Source organism: Peromyscus maniculatus, chromosome 1, assembly GCF_049852395.1.
Source record: "Peromyscus maniculatus bairdii isolate BWxNUB_F1_BW_parent chromosome 1, HU_Pman_BW_mat_3.1, whole genome shotgun sequence".
Classification (NCBI taxonomy): domain Eukaryota; kingdom Metazoa; phylum Chordata; class Mammalia; order Rodentia; family Cricetidae; genus Peromyscus; species Peromyscus maniculatus.
The window spans coordinates 147,627,147-147,644,314 of record NC_134852.1 but is presented as its reverse complement, the minus strand read 5'-3'; the positions used below and the strand labels follow the sequence as shown (position 1 = coordinate 147,644,314).

Sequence of the window (17,168 nt, the reverse complement as noted above, 5' to 3'; positions counted from 1 at the left end):
GCCCAGCATCCACTTCCTACTTCCTCATCCACTCTGGCCCCCAATCCCACCACAGACCCTTGTTGGAGAGGCCCCGTGTGATGGAGGCCAGGCGCTCTCCATCTGTCAGCAGCTGGAGCCATGGGGTCCCGGGATGCAGAGGCCCCCGGATGCCTGCCCTTGGTCACCTGGAGCTATGTCAGAACCTACAGTTTCTCTGGGCTCTTGCCTTGGCGTTTGACACTTCCTCTTTGCTTCAGACAGACAGACAGACAGACAGACAGACAGACAATGGCACAGAAAAGGAGCCTTTTACAGAATCTCATTTAATTTTATCGAACTGTGAAATTGCCAGGATCTTAATTCTTCAATTTTTTTCCTTTTATTCTTTTGGTTGCTGTTTTGGGACATCTCCCTATGCACTCCTCCCTAGCCTGAAACTTGCTAGGTAGACCAGGCTGGCCTCCAGTCTGCCTGCTTCTGCCTCACAAGGGTTTTTTGTTTTTGTTTTTTTTAAATTATATGTAAGACATACGCCTTCCTATGCAGCCCAGGCTGGCCTTCAAATCACCATCCTCCTGCCTCCACCTCTCCAACAGCTGCAACTACATCCTGTGCGGCCTTCTGTGCTTTGCTAAGTCTAGATTCTTCAATGCAAACTTTAATTCAGTGTTCACAAAAAGAAAGGACAGACATAGATAGCTTGGAGGAGACCAAAGAAATTTAGCTTCCCACTCAAGGGCCCCCACCTGCCCTCTGTGACGTATTTGTGAGACACAAACAAACAGGGCACACAGGGACCCAGACATCTCCCCTAACAGGAGGAAGCTGCGCAGGGTTTAGCTTCTTGAATGGACTTCCAGGAAAATATTCAGAGGAAAATAAAGTCTTTGGCTCCCACTATCAGCCAACGTGTCTGTCACTCCAGAGTTCTACCATGCCAAGTCTGAACTCGAGAGAGCACTGGGGTCTCTGGAATGCCCTGGAGGGAAAGAAAGGATCCACACAGACTTGGCTGCCATTCCCTGATCACTGTGATAGCATGGAGACCCATAGAGACATTTTGTTCTTGACGACTAGATCCAGCGTCAGAGAAGGAATATGTGCAGTGTTTTATCTAGTTGTCAAAGACCCTGAGGAACTAGACTGGAGATGGTCCACAACCGCCACTGTCACTGCCACCACCTGCTCTGAGGCTTTGTCCTGCGCATGCTCGTCCAGGAAGGCTGTCCTGCAATGCTGAGGTCTCGGTATGACTATCAATGCTAGGTACACTAGGCCCCTTATAAAAAGGAGACTTAGGGCAACAGGGCCGTAGTAGGGAGTGGGACCTATGGAAGAGAGACGTATACTGGACGACATCAAGGAGTATGGATCTCCTAGCCCCTAAGATCATTCCAGAAACTCATCCAGTCACCTCTCATGCAAGTCTGTCATCTCCCCCAAAGTACCCACTGTCTTCACCTTCTGCTTTTATAACCATAAAGAAGGACCCCTTTATCCTCTAATGCCTCTTACAGGAACTTGGCTTCCAGACCCAGGACTGCCCTTGCTCCAGGTTGGAGTTTCCCTACTTTGGGCAGGAAATAAGTCAGACTTACATTGTTTCTTTATCACTTGATAGGGCCACAGGACATGGGTTAAGTGGGTGGTGTATATGTCCTTTATAAGGAAGAAAAAACACCTCTTCACCGGGAGAAAACCACCCACTTCCAAGTTTCAGATGACCAAAGGCATCTATCTATCCTGCTGTCCGTGAGGTCTGAGTCTTTGGCCACCACGGTTTATGGCGGGGGCAAGACGACAGGGTGGCTGGCAGGAGCCTCGGCAACAGCAGCTGACATGCTGCACAGGCCTCCGCGAGTCAGCATTCAAAGCACAGGAGCGCAGGGCGTGGAGGGAGACTCGATAGGTGACAGGGACCCGGGGCCAAGGCCAAAGAACACAGCGTTCTTGTTTCAACATTTCTTTTTATTTGGAAAATATTTTTTGTAATTCTTTATGCCTTTCCTCTTCCTCTTATTTTCACAAGCTGCGGCTGCAACCCTGAGCCAGAGCGGCTCCAGGCGACCGTGCTGGCGTTTCATGTCAGCCTCTGCAGAGTTTATCCTTGGAGCAGTACACGGTCACTGCAGTGAGTCCTGCTGCTGTCAACGGCTACCTCGGGGCATCTATGAACCTGTTATGACAGCGCCGAGGAAACCCTGGGAGAGGAGAGCAGACGCGGCTTTCGTACTGCTCCAAGGGCAGGCCCAAACACGCCCGCTCATCATTCCAGGGCTACCTGGAGCTGCCAGGTTGCCCTTGTGGCTTTGATGGGGTTGGTGTCCTGGCTGCATGCGGCTGTCCCATGCTGGGGGTTCGGCCGTGGATGTCTGTACAGCCCCAGGCTCCTCTTAGAGCCCGGATCTGTTTGGAAATGTAGAGATCACAAGGAAAGCTCACATTATATAGGCCACCCAGGCACAGGCGGCCTACGTACAAGGCACGGGCCTGGTGGACCGCATGGCAGGGTGGAGAATCTGCTCAGAAGCAGTTGAGTTCATTCTGATGCCCACCTTCCAACTCCTCTTTAAGCAGAGAGGAGGCCGGGGTCTCCCCAGCACACTGCAGCCACAGTGCCCTCTGTTGGAACACACACACACAAGGCACAGGAGGCTGCAGGACCCAGAAGGCTCTTTGAGAAGAATTATGCTTGCTTTAGGAAGAAGACAAAGGCACCATGCAGTGACCGCCTGGTGCTGGAGAGACATCGCATTACCCTGATGCAAGGTATCCCAGCCCCTCCCACGTGCCTTGCTGGCCATGCCAGACAAAGATGATCCTTTTAGGAAATAAGCAGAAAGGGCCCTGGCGAAGCCAGATGGGAGGACGCCAGTGTGCTCGCCCAGCCTTATCCTGAAAATGCACTGGTTATGGGACTCACCACAAGAACAAGACCTACTCTGCTTTGTGATGATGGGTGATGAGCAAGCTCAGAAAGTGTGGCCATTCATAATGCCTCTTCACAAAAATACCAGAGTTAGTGTGGCTGATGTGGGGACATGATAAATTAGAAACCAGGGAGAAAGGCCTGAGGCTTGTCCTCATGGGTGCTAAGGTCGTATGTAGTACCGAACTCATCAAAGCAAGTTCCTTGAGAGGCTGTTTCCATACTGGACAATACGAGTGGTTTCTGCTCTCGGAGAAGCTGCCAGAAGACCTAGCTTTCTGCTACATGGTTGGTGGTTCATTCCTCCAATCACATGCCATTTTAAAGTTTCCTTTCACTTTTTAGGAGTAGTGAATTTTAACACTGGAAGGATGATGTAACTGTAAAGCATCAGAAGGTGCCATATGGCAGATATGGACAGAGTCTCCAGTGCTGGGGGGCAGTGTGAGCTAACTACTATGACTGTATATGATCTTGAATGTACAAGATCAACACGGGGTGCTGGGACCTTTATAGGTTCCTGGTCCTTGAGGCTCCCAGGAGGGACCATGTCCCTTCCACCCCCTACCCAGAGCATTCAAAGTCAAGGAATGCAAAATCAGCTGGAATTTGGAGGTGAATTGAATGCCTAGACAGGCACCAGCCCAGCCAAATTCATGTCCCATGTGCTATTCAGCATTCCAAATCATTTTGGAAGATGGCACCCCCCGCCCACCACCGTCTAATCATTGTAGACCACAGTGCCACAGTGGATGCAAGACACTTTTCCTGGCAGGTATAGAAACAACACACACTCTCGACAAGGTATTTGCTTCCTAGCCCGTCCCTCCTCCAGCCAATGAGGGTGGAGTGTTAGGAACTGAATGGAGGCTGCCATCTCCACAGGGTAGACGGCTTGAAGGATGACTTGGGGGTCCTGCTAGGGTGGGGTCAGCTGTGCAGTGTGGATAGTCTGGGGCGGCTAGCTCTTGCCTGCAGGTGCCAGCTGCCTCGCCCTTCATGCCAAGGGGCCCTAAGGCTCACAAGGCCTTTCTCACTCTCACCCCCATTTTAATAGGCATTAAAAATAGAACAATAACCATGTCAGAGAAGGGAACCGATGACATACATGAGGGTGGGTCGTCTGAACTCATTCTGCTGTAAAATGCAGAAACAAGAAAGGGCAGCCACACAGAGTCCCCCAGGACACATCGAGCTCTTTTAATATAGTGGTACCGCCACACATCCGCTCCCGACACCGCGTTACATCGGTGTGTCACTCAAACGGTTACTCAATTCCGGCCAGATGGCTTGGAGCTGGTGGAGCCACGGGATGGCTTGAGCCAGGTCTCAGTCAGACCCAAGCCCTTGCAGCCTGGCTGTCGAGTCGGGATGCCCTCATGGGCCAGAAGCCACTCCTTCACGGTCTGCCCTCCTCCAGAGTAATTGCCAATGGTGCCGTCACTGCAAATCACCCTGTGGCAGGGGATGAGGATGGGGACCTGGAAAACAGGAATGTCACCATCAGTCTGGCTCTAGGCTGAGGTTTCTGTGCTACTGACAAAGTCCTGTTGTGACTGTCTGGCACCACCAGGTAGATCTCCAGTGAGCAGGCGGCTGGCATGGTGGTCATGCTGGTTTCTTCGGTACCCCTACTTTGCACCCTACAGAGGCCTTGAGGGTATCCTTGGGGGGATGGAGGAGGAACACCTGCTCTGAGGTATGTGTGGGATATGGAAGTCTTCATATCAAGGTTTAGGAGGATGACACGGGATTGCATCTGAGGAGTGATTTATCATGCGCACCTCCTCAAGTTAAAACTGCATTTCTGAGTTCTACAAAACTGGCTCTGCCATCATCAGGCACCTCTGTCTTCTCCTGGACACACTGCCATTGGCAGCCCATCCAGTGGCAGGTATGATCAGTGGGTCACTGTATCCCAACAAGGCCTGTAGATTAGGAAGTCCTTATCAGGGTTGCTGCGGCCTCCCAACTCAGATGGTCTGAGGTACCCAGGCTGCTCTCTCCAGCCCTTAATGGTGTGAGTAAAACTAAGCATTGCTGGTCTTCTACACTAAAATGATAGGTTTACTCTAAGGGAGGCCCCTTCTTAGTGGAAACAAGCCTATAAGGAGAAGATGACCGTCGGGGGTGCCGAGGATGATGGTGTCCAGTCATGTGTATGCTTTGCTGTGGTGTGTTCTGAGCCATTTGTCCAGTCACCTGCTACTGCAAAATGCCACACCAATCAAAGAATTGGGGAACGCTTCCAGTGAGTTATCAAACATGGGTGTTTCTTCCTATTGACTCTGACAAGCTAAAAAATAGGGGCCTGTAATCTCATGAGCCCACTGCTAATAACTGGCTCATCATTTCCCATGCCCGGCACCATGCAAACCTGTAGACATCTTCACTGGGTTCCAAAAGATCTGGATGCCAGTGCCCATGTGGGCTTGGCTCTAGGGCAATGCTCATACCAAAGGGACTCTGATTCTCAACTTGTAACCTCAAGGCTGTGACCTTGCCCAGGCTGCATTCTTCGATCTCCAGTCATTAGGATGAGGGAATGCCTGTCTCTGCAGAGGGAGTATGTTTACTTCAGCAGTGGTCCACAGGGGACTGACAAATGTCTACCTAGGTCACTAAGGAGGTGGCTGGGCTACGTGGATTGAGGCTCCATGGTCCAACATCTGTGCAGGCTGGAGAACGATTGAGGCTCTTCCTCTGCTTTGTGGATACAGACACTTCTGGCCTCATCTGCCTCTATTTTGTAGGGGAGGAAGGGCTGAGAACAGCCGGCGTGTCTGCAGAGAGGGAAGGGCTGGGAACAGCCAGCGTGTCTGCAGAAGGTTTTTGCCTGTACTCTGGATTCCATCTGAGGTCAATGTGTGGTCAGAGATGGCAAGCCTGGTGATGGGATCAATGCAAAGACATCAAGACTGTGCTATCTCGTCCAATCTTGCTTTCTTTCCAATAAGGAAATATATTGGTGTCCTCATACCTTCATACCTCACTGGTTCAGAGCATGGGTAGAAAAAGATGGACATCACCTGGGAAATGCACAGTGGCTGGAGTCACAAGTGGACCCCCCGCCCCGGCCAACTTCTCTCCCTGGGCAACTGTGTAAACAGTATGACTCCACTCTGCCAAGGATGGCTACACACCTGCCCTATCAAGGCATGCCTTATGTTCCTGCTGCAGAGAATGCTGTGGATTCAATGGCTATTCTAGCATTGAAATCCTAACAAGCAGATCCCAAGAGAGCTTTAACCAGAGGGATAAAGGAGAGTTCACACAGCCACCATGGCTCCAGCAGCCCACAGAGCTTACCATGACCAGGGCCCAGGGAACACATGTAGTGATACACCTACAGTGGTTGCTGTTGGGAGATGGCCACTGTTACTGAACACAGCCTGAATTCTGGGCATCTGCTTCAGTTAGCTCTGGAGGTTCAGGGCTCATTCTGGAAGGTTCTGAGCTGCCCTGACATAAGAAAATGTACACAGCAGTTGTGCAAGTCTGAGGTTATCTCAGGTACACGCACAGGCTTTGCTCTGGGTGTTCTGCTGTGGTGATACCCAGCTATTCCTGCAGGGCTTCAGTGGGAGGACTACCGACATGCTGCTGGGTACCACCCACATCTCATCCCTCTTCTTCCCTCTTTCCCTGTGGCCTATCAATCTCTATCCCTGACACACCCTTTCCCTTTTTATCTACCATGGTAAGCGAATGGGACACAGTGGCCAGCTTCTGGCCAGCTGACCATCTAGAGGAAGCTGCCCGGAATAGGTATCTGAAATACTGAGCTCTGTATCTCAGAACCTGTGCACTCCAGTGCTGTTTCCTCATTACATAGTGTCACCATATGGAGAGCCCTGTGGTCACCACCATGCCCTCAGCCACACGGTTCACCTGCAGAGCTGTGTGTGTTCCTTGATGGGGTGTACACACATGATCCAGCAGATGGGGTCATTCTCGCCCTCACCTCTGATATGGTGCGTTTCATGCCTAATGCGAGGTTTCCTTAGGTAGCCCCAGAAGCCCTCCAACACCCCAGGTCAAGGGTGCCAGACTCACGTTAAGTGCACCTGGCTAATAAGAGGCAAAGCAGAGGTTCTAGCTAGCAGAAGTCTGGATCTGCCTGTCATCCTGATGGCTCTGTGGACACTGCCTTTCTTGAAGAGTGACTGACAGGGCCACGGTGGGACTCTGGACCTGTGGACCACTGCCGTTTCACAACAAAGCTTAGGAGATGGGGACACACTTTCTAACACCTCACAGACCTTATCCTGGTTTGACTCCCATGGCTACCATGATGACACGTACAGAGGTGCTCTATGAGTAGTTTTAAGGACTACTGGCATGGCGATCAGGGAGGAGAGAGCTGACCATGCACACAGGAGCAGCATGGGGTGAGAAGTGGAATTCCAGGTGTATGTGGATGACAGCATCTAACCTTGACCTTGAAAGGAGCCATGGGAGGTATTGAGAAGAGAATGGAACATTACTGTGACTGATCTATACCTCTATCTATCTATCTATCTATCTATCTATCTATCTATCTATCTATCTATCTATCTATCTATCTAATCAAATACAATAGTGACAATCAGAAGACTGTGAGAAGATGCCAAGCCTTAGCTTTGGCTGATGCAGGCATGCTACTCAATCCGGCCTTGCTGACATTTAGATGCATCTTCCACCATTCTACTTGATATCAGATCTGACCTCCCAGCTTTGACTTGTTTCATGTGTCAATGGATTATGGGATCACAAAAGTGAGTGCCATGCACACCTCTCTCTGCTTCTTTCTACGGATCCACGCCGAGTGGAGGGGCTGCTGGCACAGAGTGCATTGTGGACCGGTGACTTACTCACACAGGTCACCTTTAGAAAAGGACCCTGCTTCATGTCAGGGCAGCAGTAGGTATTTACTGGGGCTCCAGTAAGATTTACTGGGGCTCCATGGCCATATGGGAAGGACCCGTATCATGGCTGTCCTCTTCTTGACGGCCCCTGCTGCATGCAATGTGACTGCTATCAATAGTCAAAGAGCCCATGGTATTACAGCTTCATTGAAATCTTCATGCTGTGAAATCTAATTTGTCCAATACCCGGATCCATCACTCACGCAAGCCCTTTCTCAACTGCTATAAAACTTCCAAACCCATAGATTTGTCTCCAACAAAAATAACATGAAGGGGCCTTGCAATCGATAATGGAATCCCTCTGATTCTGGAAGTGGCTGAATATTTTTTTCCAACTTTGCCTTTGTTCTTCTGGGCAGAGGCCACAAGGGAGAAAGCTTGTTTTCACTCGCAGCCTCATCAATACCTAAATCCTGGTGAACAAGTGACACCGAGAAGTTGTAATCAATAGCTCCTGGCGCGTTTTTTTCTTCTGGTCAAATGGTTCAGCTCCACTGACAACCCTGACACTCAGAACATGATGCTAAATCTTTATCAACAGCCATCTGGGTGAATGGCAGAACAGGACTGGGGGTCATCGGTGCTCATGGCAATCTGCGAATAAACTAACTCCTCAGGAATGTGTTTGTTTAGAAAAAGGTGGGAAACTCCCTGAGCTTGTATTGATTGCCTCTGAACTACATTTAGCAAATTGTGTCTGAGGATGTGGCAGAAGGGGGTTTTGTGTGTGTGTGTGTGTGTGTGTGTGTGTGTATGTGTGTGTGTGTGTGTGTATGTGTGTAGAGTCTTCAGGGCCGGGCATCTCTTATTCAGGGTAATGTGGCACCTTCCAGAGGCTACCCTGTTTCCTGGCAAGGCCAGTGAGTCCCACTTGGGGAAATTGGGAGAAGTTGAGTTCCAGGATGCAAAACTCACCTCATATTCTTGAGATGGATTATCCAGCAACGGCCAGTTGTGAGACCAGACGGCATGAGGCCCTGGTTACTGCCAGCCACCAAAAGGATGATACAAGATGAAGTCTCCAGTGGCTGGAGCCTTTTACATCCTTTCTAATCTTCCTCTCAAATCCACAAATGGCAATGCTTAGCCAAAACATGAGAACTTTGTTCTCCATGAGCTTATTCCAGATTGGCAGCTTTGGGGTAAAGGGAACACACACATAGCTGCCCCCATCTTGGGCCCTGTTGTCAGTGGTGATGAGGACATCTACCAACATGGGCAGCAGGCAGAGCCCATCACTGTCCAGGCCTCTTCTCCTTCAAGTCTCCGTATCCCCTCTTCATACCAGTTTCCAGGGGTGCTTGATGGGGACTCATCCAAAAAGTGGGTATGGTATGTTTACCCATGGGCGCACTGGACAGCAGGGCTTGTTCTTAAAGCACAGATGTTAGCTGCACTCGAACAGAAGCTGTGGTGTTGGTGCTCACTGATGAGGCAATCTTCATCTTTGTGTGAGCACACATAGGAAACTTTGCAAAACAAAACGACTTGGTTCCCAACTTGAGTGTAGATAAATACCAAATCATTCATCTTGTTGCAGGAGTCACCTGGGAAATGTACACGCCCCTTCCTCAGCCTCAGGAAGGGCTCAGATTTGGGGTGAAGGTGATGCAGAGAGACCTACACCCCTGAAGTCCAGGGTGGATGGTGTGTGTTGAAAACAGTAGCTCCAAGGGTGCAGCAGCAGGAGGGTAGAAAGGGTGTTGGCTTCCTCTCTTCTTCTGGGGCATTAAATGGAGCCACAGAACAAATGTACTGGAGCGGCCTCTTTGTCTAAAACATAACCTAATACCTCATGGCCGGGCATGTGACAAATGGCTTTACTCTCAGAACTCAGGAGGCAGAGACAGGTATCTCTATGAGTTCTAACCTGGTCTACAGAGAGAGTTCTAGGACAGCCCCAGGGCCACATAGAGAGACCCTGTCAAAAAAAGAAAGAAAGAAAGAAAGAAAGGAAGGAAGGAAGGAAGGAAGAAAAGAAAGAAAGGAACAGAAAGAAAAGAGAGAAAGAAAGGAAGGAAGGAAGGAAGGAAAGAAGGAAGGAACAGAGAAAGAAGGAGAGAGAAAGAAAGGAAGGAAAGAAGGAAGGAAGAAAAGAAAGAAGGAAAGAACGCTAATGATTTGACTCCAAATCCACTTGTGGCTCAGAAAGTGTGGTCTACCAAAAGGCAGGAGAAAAGTTTTGTTGAGAGACCTCAAAAGCCATATTCAGAGCCAGGAGTGATACACACCCCTTTAATCTTAACACTTGGGAGGCAGAGGCAGGAGGATTTCTCTGAGTTCAAGGACAGCCTGGTTCACATGGTGAGTTCCAGGACTGCCAAGGCTACACAGAGAAACTCCTTCTGAAACAACTACTACCACCCATCAAAGGAGGCTCAGACACTTGGATTCATCAATGTCCCTTCCAGATAGGGTACACTTCTGATCAGGTGGCATTTTTCTGTCATGTTGGGGACCTGCACGCTTTATCAACATGCCAACACATCTATACTGGCACAGGGGAAGGTGCTCGGGACATTCAGGGAGCCTGGCAGGAGTGTGGGCCTTCCCTGAAGATTGTGTGGGTAGCATGCCTTCTTGCCCACACAAGGCCCATAGGCATGCAGGATGCAGGGCCTTAGTCTGGCCCTTGGCTGTTCTGGGGGAGCCAAAACACCTGCTGCAATGTGGAACTATGTCTCTAAAAGTATGACCTTCTTGTGGGCTGGGAACCTGGCGCCCAATAAACTCTGACAGATTTGCAGGAAGGACATAAATAAATGTTGGTGAGTTCTGGGGGAAGGGCCATTCCCTGGGGAGCTGACACCTAAGGACAGTAGACATCTATGATGTAAAGTGTCACATCTTCTAGGCTCACCATACCCCAGAGACCCAGGGAGATGGGGTTGTACTACTTCACCAAAACCTCAGGAGGCTGGTGACACATGGGCAGGCCTCTTGTCTTCTGGATGTACAGTTGTTTTTCCAGGGTATGGAAGAATGTTGCCACTCAACGGGCACCCAGGATGGGGACCATCCAGTGGTGAGTGAATGAATAAACACGCTGCCTTCTTGTCTGCTCGTCCCTCTCTAGGTTTCTTCCTCTCCGGTAGGGGCTGCTATGACAAAGGCTCATATGCCTGGGACACAAGGGTCACTCTCTCAGGAGCTGCCCCCCCACCCAGCCACATAGTTGGCCTCTGAAATACATTTATTCAAACGACGCCTGGCTCCCAAAGTGGTTCGAGGCCCAGCAAGGGTGGGTATCCATCCAGCCTGCTGCCCATCTGCGGTACTTACTGGATTGCTTCTCATCGCTCCTCCTACTGCGCGAGCCGCTTTGGGGTTGCCTGCCAGGGCTGCTAATTGCTGGTAAGAAACCATTTCTCCAAATTTCACAACCTTCAGCAGCTTCCATAACACCTGTCTGGTGAATGAATCTGAAAGAAAGAAAACAGAATGACGTGATTTGGACAAACGGCTCCGGCAGCTCAGATATAAATAGCTGCCAGTCCCCCAGCAGAAAATGCAATGGCACAAACAGAGGTGTTATACTCAATTAAAACACAGCCTTCCACACAGCACCCTGTCACGGAGGTGCAGGCAAGGAGAACCGAGAGTGAATCAGGCACCAAGCAGGTGGGCCTCGGAAGGCTTCCCACATCTTTAATTTCCGTCCGCCCTCCTCACGTTCCGGGTGGAGCTGTGTGTGATGCTCTTTCTGTGAACAGGCAGGCAAGCATTTGCACACAGTTCAATTAGCAAGCGCAGGAGCCCCTGCTGGCCCACCTACGTGGAAGTCCTTTGGACTGCTGGTTCATTTCCAACTTCAGGTGAGATGCAGGAAGAGGACATCTCCAGGGAGGGGAGGGGGCCCTTCTCTAGCTGTCCACACCCAGCAGCCAGCAGGACTAACCCCAGTGCTTTTCTGAATGCCAGATGCCTCCACCAGTATGCCCAGGTTGGGGGGGTGGTGACCCTGGCTGCAGGCAGCTGCAGGCATCTTGATTGAACAGTGCTGCGAAAATAAAGCATCTTTTCCCATGTTCTCTGACTAGCCGCATCAAGCAGCATGCACTTTGTGTGCTGCAGCAGAATGACTAGGGTGAGGCATGGCCATCCTCTCCCTTGATGCCTCTGGGTTTTGGAATCACTCCCTGCAATGGGTCTTGAGTAGGGCAGCCGCCCAGGCACAAGGAGGTGTCTGGTGTGAATTGATTCCTATTGTCTTTCAGAGGGGACACACGGGCTAGGGAGCGTGGAGGCCAAGCCACATCCTCTGTCTCTGGGGCTCCAACACTTGGGAGCAGGAGTTCCTGAGGGGAACAAGAGAGAGGAGGGCTCCATGGGCAGGAACGACATCAGGGAGTGTGTCCCCCACAGTGCTGGCCACATTTGGTGCCAAGCTGGCAGAGTGTGTTTTGGTCCTTAAAGGAAACACACCCTTACATACACATTAAATAATAAAAATCACTTCTTAACAGAAAGGAATGATAATCACTTCACTGGAGAAAAAAAAAACCTGTTTAGTCTTTATTATAACATTAAGCAAATTAAACATCAGCATAATCCAGGTGATACTAGAAAAGGGTCATCAAAGAAATTAACTTTGTTGTTCATTAATTTACATGGATTAGTAGAGGGCACAGACACAGCAAATGTGCTCTAGTTTTTTTATGATATAATTTCAAACTGTACAGCATTTGTGGCAGGAGGGTGACTTTGGGGTTAATCAGACTGATTTGTCCTTTTAATTGCTTTCTATTCAAAGAAAATTCATTAGATAATGTTCTCTTCAAAATTCATGAATCAATTTAACTGAAGAAACCGCATTAACGGCTCTGGGTTCATTAACACATGCAGTTTGAGTGGCTGGGTGCTGGGAGGGTTTCCTTAGGCAAACAAGCTCTGTTTACCGTCTTGTCCTCTGAAAGGGGCTCCAAATCACCTTGCTAATCATACTTATTGTTACTGTTGTCTGAGAAAAGGAAAGGAAGAAGGCCGAGGAGGAGGAGGAAAAGGCAGGCAGGCCCAGGCCCTCAGAGAACGGCTTCAAGGAGCCGCCCTTGGAGGGAGCAAAGGGAGCATCCCGAGCAGGAGCTGCCCTGCCTTCCTCCGAGGGTGCGGACCCGGTGGGCTGTGCCTGTGCTGTGGCCCAGGGTCAGGATTGTGGCTCATGTTTTCCAGAATAAACCTGCTGGGATTAAACCAAGGGAGAGCCGGACCGGAGCGGGTATGACTGTGACAAACAGTGGCACCTACGCAGTGGTAGCTCCCAGCCACTGGGGCTCTGACCAAGGACTGTCAGGTCACCGAGCATCTTTCTCCCTAAGTAGTCAAGTGTCTGGAATGGGAAGTTCATGTGTTCAGATACCAGGATAGTTGGTCAAACACGTTCAGTGTTTTAAATACTTGTTTTTATTTTGTATGTATGTTTACCTGCATGTATGTACATGTACCACATACGTGGCTGGCACCTATGGAAGCCAGAAAAGGGCACTGGATCCCCTGAAACTGAAGTTGCCAACTGTTGTGAGTGCTGGGAGTTGACCCTGGGTCCCCCTGAAGAGCACCAAGTGCTCTTAACCACTGAGCCACCTTGATAGCACCAGGGTCAGTTTGTTATCAGTTTATCACAGGAAACTTTGTTTTTATCATCTATCCCAGACTGGCCTTGAACTTGGTATGCAGCCTTGAATTTCCAATCCTTATGTTTCTATCTTCTAAGTACAGAATTACAGGCCTGCCCATCACCATATTCCATTTTACATACTGGGGACTGAACCCAGGGTTTTGTGCATCCTAGCCAGGCATTCTACCAATGCAGCTGCATCCTCAAGCCTGGTAACCAGTTTTTAACTAGTCTACAACTCACACAGGGCAACACATAGCCCAGGGGTTCTCAACCTTCCTAGTGCTGCGACCCTTTAATACAGTTCCTTGTGTTGTGGTGACTCCCCAACCACAAAATTATTTTCATTGCTACTTCATAACTGAAATTTTGCTACTGTTATGAATTATGGTGCAAATATCTGATATGTAACCCCTGTGAAAGGGTCATTTGACTCCAAATGGGTCGTGACCCACAGGTTGAGAACCACTACACTAGGCAGCGTGGCTCAAAGAAAGCAGCATTTTATAGTCAAGCACATCATTTTTTAAATGTACCTGAAAACCCTACTTCACTCTGTAAGGAGCAAATGCATTAATTAGTGGAAGCCGCTCTCAGAGACAGGCCTTTAGCCAGACCTGGGCCCACTCAAGATTTGCTCTGCACTTACGCGCAGGGAGGGGGCTGGCACTTTTGCATTAAGGACCATCTTTCAAATGTAGGAGAATCTGCTCACGTGAGTTCAGTGTAAAAGTGGAAACCACAATTCCTGACAGTGGATGTGCCACATAAATCCTGGTGGCTGGCCATGTCATGTCCAGAGGGACTCACTGAAATGCATCCTTCTCCCATGTGGCTCTCCACAGGGAGTAAGCCAGCAACCCCAGTGCTGTGGGGAGTGGGCTCTGCATGCCACAGTGCGGTGTCCTTCTAGCCTGCCCCTCTCTCATGTCTCTTCTGAATGTCTCCTCTCTCCAGCATGCTCCTCTGTCTCAGGACTTTGTCCTGCTGATGCAGCCGGGGTTAAGGCTCTGCCGGAGGCTGCCCTGGATTTCAGATTCCCTCTCTGAAGGACATGGCTCTGGTAGCCTGTCCATACAGTGAAGCCACCTAGGTGAAAAAAATGAGTTATTTATCGAATATCACCTGGACTGGGGATCATCAGAAGTGGGAAGGATGCTGCTTCTCCAAGCGGTGCTGTGCTGTAGACACAGGGAGTTTAGACATATGCTAAGTGAGTGCGAAGCCTGGCCTTAAAAGGAAAGGTCACCTCCTCTCCTGACTCAGCCGGTGAAGCCCCACTACTTCTGATAAGGGAGACTCCACACTGGGGATGTGGTGGTGGAGGCAGCGGTTTGCCTCTGCCCACCTCACTTCTTGAGCCCCTCCATTCTACCAATCATTGCAGGTGTGGCCTTGACATCCCAGGTCTCTATCATGTGCCACTTGAGTATGGAACGGTCATAGATCTGGCCTTCAAAATGTGCCCAGACTGTACCCCAAAGCACCTTCCTCTGGAACCTGGCTTATATGTCCAAGGGCATGATGAGGGGATGTCTTCAACCACACAGCCCTGACTCCCATAGGAGAGGCCATCTTTCAGCACTGAGCCTTGAGTTCATCCTGGGCCATGCTATAAGGAAGGCAGAGGCACAGTTACCACAAACAGGGTCCTGCCCAGGGACTGTTCCCTTGGCAGCAACAGGTAGCTGGGCAAGGTCTTTACTGAACTGGCATAGGCCACAGCCATTTGTACTCACAATGGCCAAGCTTCAGAAGCAGCCAGGGTGAGTTTTTGAGGAATGAGGCATAAATACGGAGACGAAAGGAAGTGAGCTCTGGCTCCAGATCAGATGGTGGTGGCACACTGCACCTGGTCCCTCCTACCAAAAACCTTCTCGGAACCTGGCAGAATGTAGACAGTAGCTTGGCGAGGGCTGTGACGTCATCAGAAGACAGCCGACGGGGGGAGGGTGGGGGTGGGGGTGGGGGGTGGACGACGACGACGACGACGACGACGACGACGACGACGACGACGACGACACACCATCAGCAAGATGATGAGCAGTTACAGCTTTTCTTTCATCTCAGGTGAGACTCGCTATAGTTCCTGCCCTGGGGAGAAAGGAGCCCCTTAACCGCCAGAACAGGAGGGGAATCACCAAGTCCCTGTCCTTCCACTGTCCCCCCCAAATGCTGTACTGGTGCTGGGGTGGGGTGGTCCAAGGAAGCTGTGTCCATTTCTGGTGGCAACAGGTGGGAGGGTAGGTAAAAGCTCTTGCTTTTTCCTTCCCTTTGTCTTTCTGCTGCTTGGGCTGGATCTGAGCTCAGGCACCAGGAGTTTCCAGCAGAACTTGAACAAAGCCCCAACTCTGTTTCAAGGGCACTGAAAAGGGATCCCTGAGAACTGGAAAGCACCCGTGAGACTGTGGAAGAGAAGTTTTTTAAAATTCAATTTTATTTACTTATCTGGCATGTGCCATGGCTCTTCATATTCAGGATGATCAGGCTATAATCCAGAGTTACTAAGCTCATGCTCATGGTCAGAAACATAGCTGATGCTTAGGGAAAGATAAGCCACATGAGGTTGATGTAGAAGCTGGAGTTACTCGACAAAATCTGAAAGATCGTGTCACAGAGATGCTGCAGGAAGGGGAAATGCTCTTGAAACAAATGGGAGACACAAGGTCTCAGCAAAGAAACAGAAGCTCACAAGAATGGCCAAGAAGAAAGTGTAGCCCAAACAGTCAATAACCTGACTTACAAACTGCTCTTCATGGGACCTGTACGATAGTAGTGTATGTGAGGGAAAGGTCAAGGATCTGCAAACAAGCCAAGAGCATCCCTACCCAAGCTCCCAGAAATTCTACCTGGAGCAAACAAAACTCCCCAAGAAGAACTGTGAGGACTCATGGGACACGGTTAATGATCTAATATTCTTGCTAGATTACCAGTAGCAGTAGAGAAAGTGTGGAATGGAAACAAAATCTAAAGAACAGCTTCCAAGGAGCAGAGTAAACTGTAAACAGGACCTATGTGCCGGGAAGCTCAGCTCAAGTCTATCCCACCCAGGCTGCTGGATGCTAAAAACAGAGAACCGGAGGAGAAAGCTCATTCTGCAAGGGGCAGCCATTTGAATGGCCATGGGCTTCTAGCAGAGACACTGGGCAGGAGCATCGTTTTCAGCACTGCCAACTCAGAATTCTGAGTTTAAAACGTCCCCAGGAATGAAGCTAACACAGGAAGGTTTCAGGTACAAGAGGAGAGCTGAGATAACCCACTGCCAAGAGTCCCCATCTTCAGAGAAAGGAGGAGACACCAGAGGGAACCTGGGGCCATCACAAGGCCAGCAGCATGGCCAGATGTGGTAAACAAGTGGGTGATTCCAGCTACTGAGAAGGCTGAAAGACCCTGGGCTATCCAGTAGGATCATGTCTCAGAAAAGTAAGAAAGGGCTGGAGGTGTAGCTTGGATAAAGCACTTTCCTAGCATTCAGGAGAACCAGAGTTCCTTGCCCCACACCATCAATTAATCAGCAATGTGCAGGGTAGGAGAGGTAGGGAGCACAGGACTAGCCGACTACTGATTCTTAAGGAGGTTTTTGTTAGTTTGTTTGTTTGTTGTTTGTTGTTTTTTTTGCAATGCATTTGAAAGATGCAAGTACCAATGGTCACAGAGTGAGCTTTCGACATACCCAGGCATAAGACACAAGATGGATTAGGACACTGGGGGAGAAGGACCTACACCTGTGGTGAGA

General features: G+C 49.9%; 1 protein-coding gene across 2 annotated transcripts in view; it reads right to left on the bottom strand.

Annotated features, from left to right (window-relative positions):
* Positions 1 to 4,089: 4,089 nt before the first annotated feature.
* Positions 4,090 to 17,168, bottom strand: part of Mgmt (O-6-methylguanine-DNA methyltransferase) — a 243,831-nt gene continuing 230,752 nt past the window's right edge. For both annotated transcript variants that reach the window (XM_006987568.4, XM_016006087.3), the window contains exons 4-5: positions 11,101 to 11,240; positions 4,090 to 4,392 (exon numbers count right to left, since the gene is read on the bottom strand). In XM_006987568.4, coding sequence (XP_006987630.3) covers positions 4,183 to 4,392; positions 11,101 to 11,240 — 350 coding nt within the window. In that variant the 3' untranslated portion in view covers positions 4,090 to 4,182. The remainder of the gene's footprint in view (positions 4,393 to 11,100; positions 11,241 to 17,168) is intronic.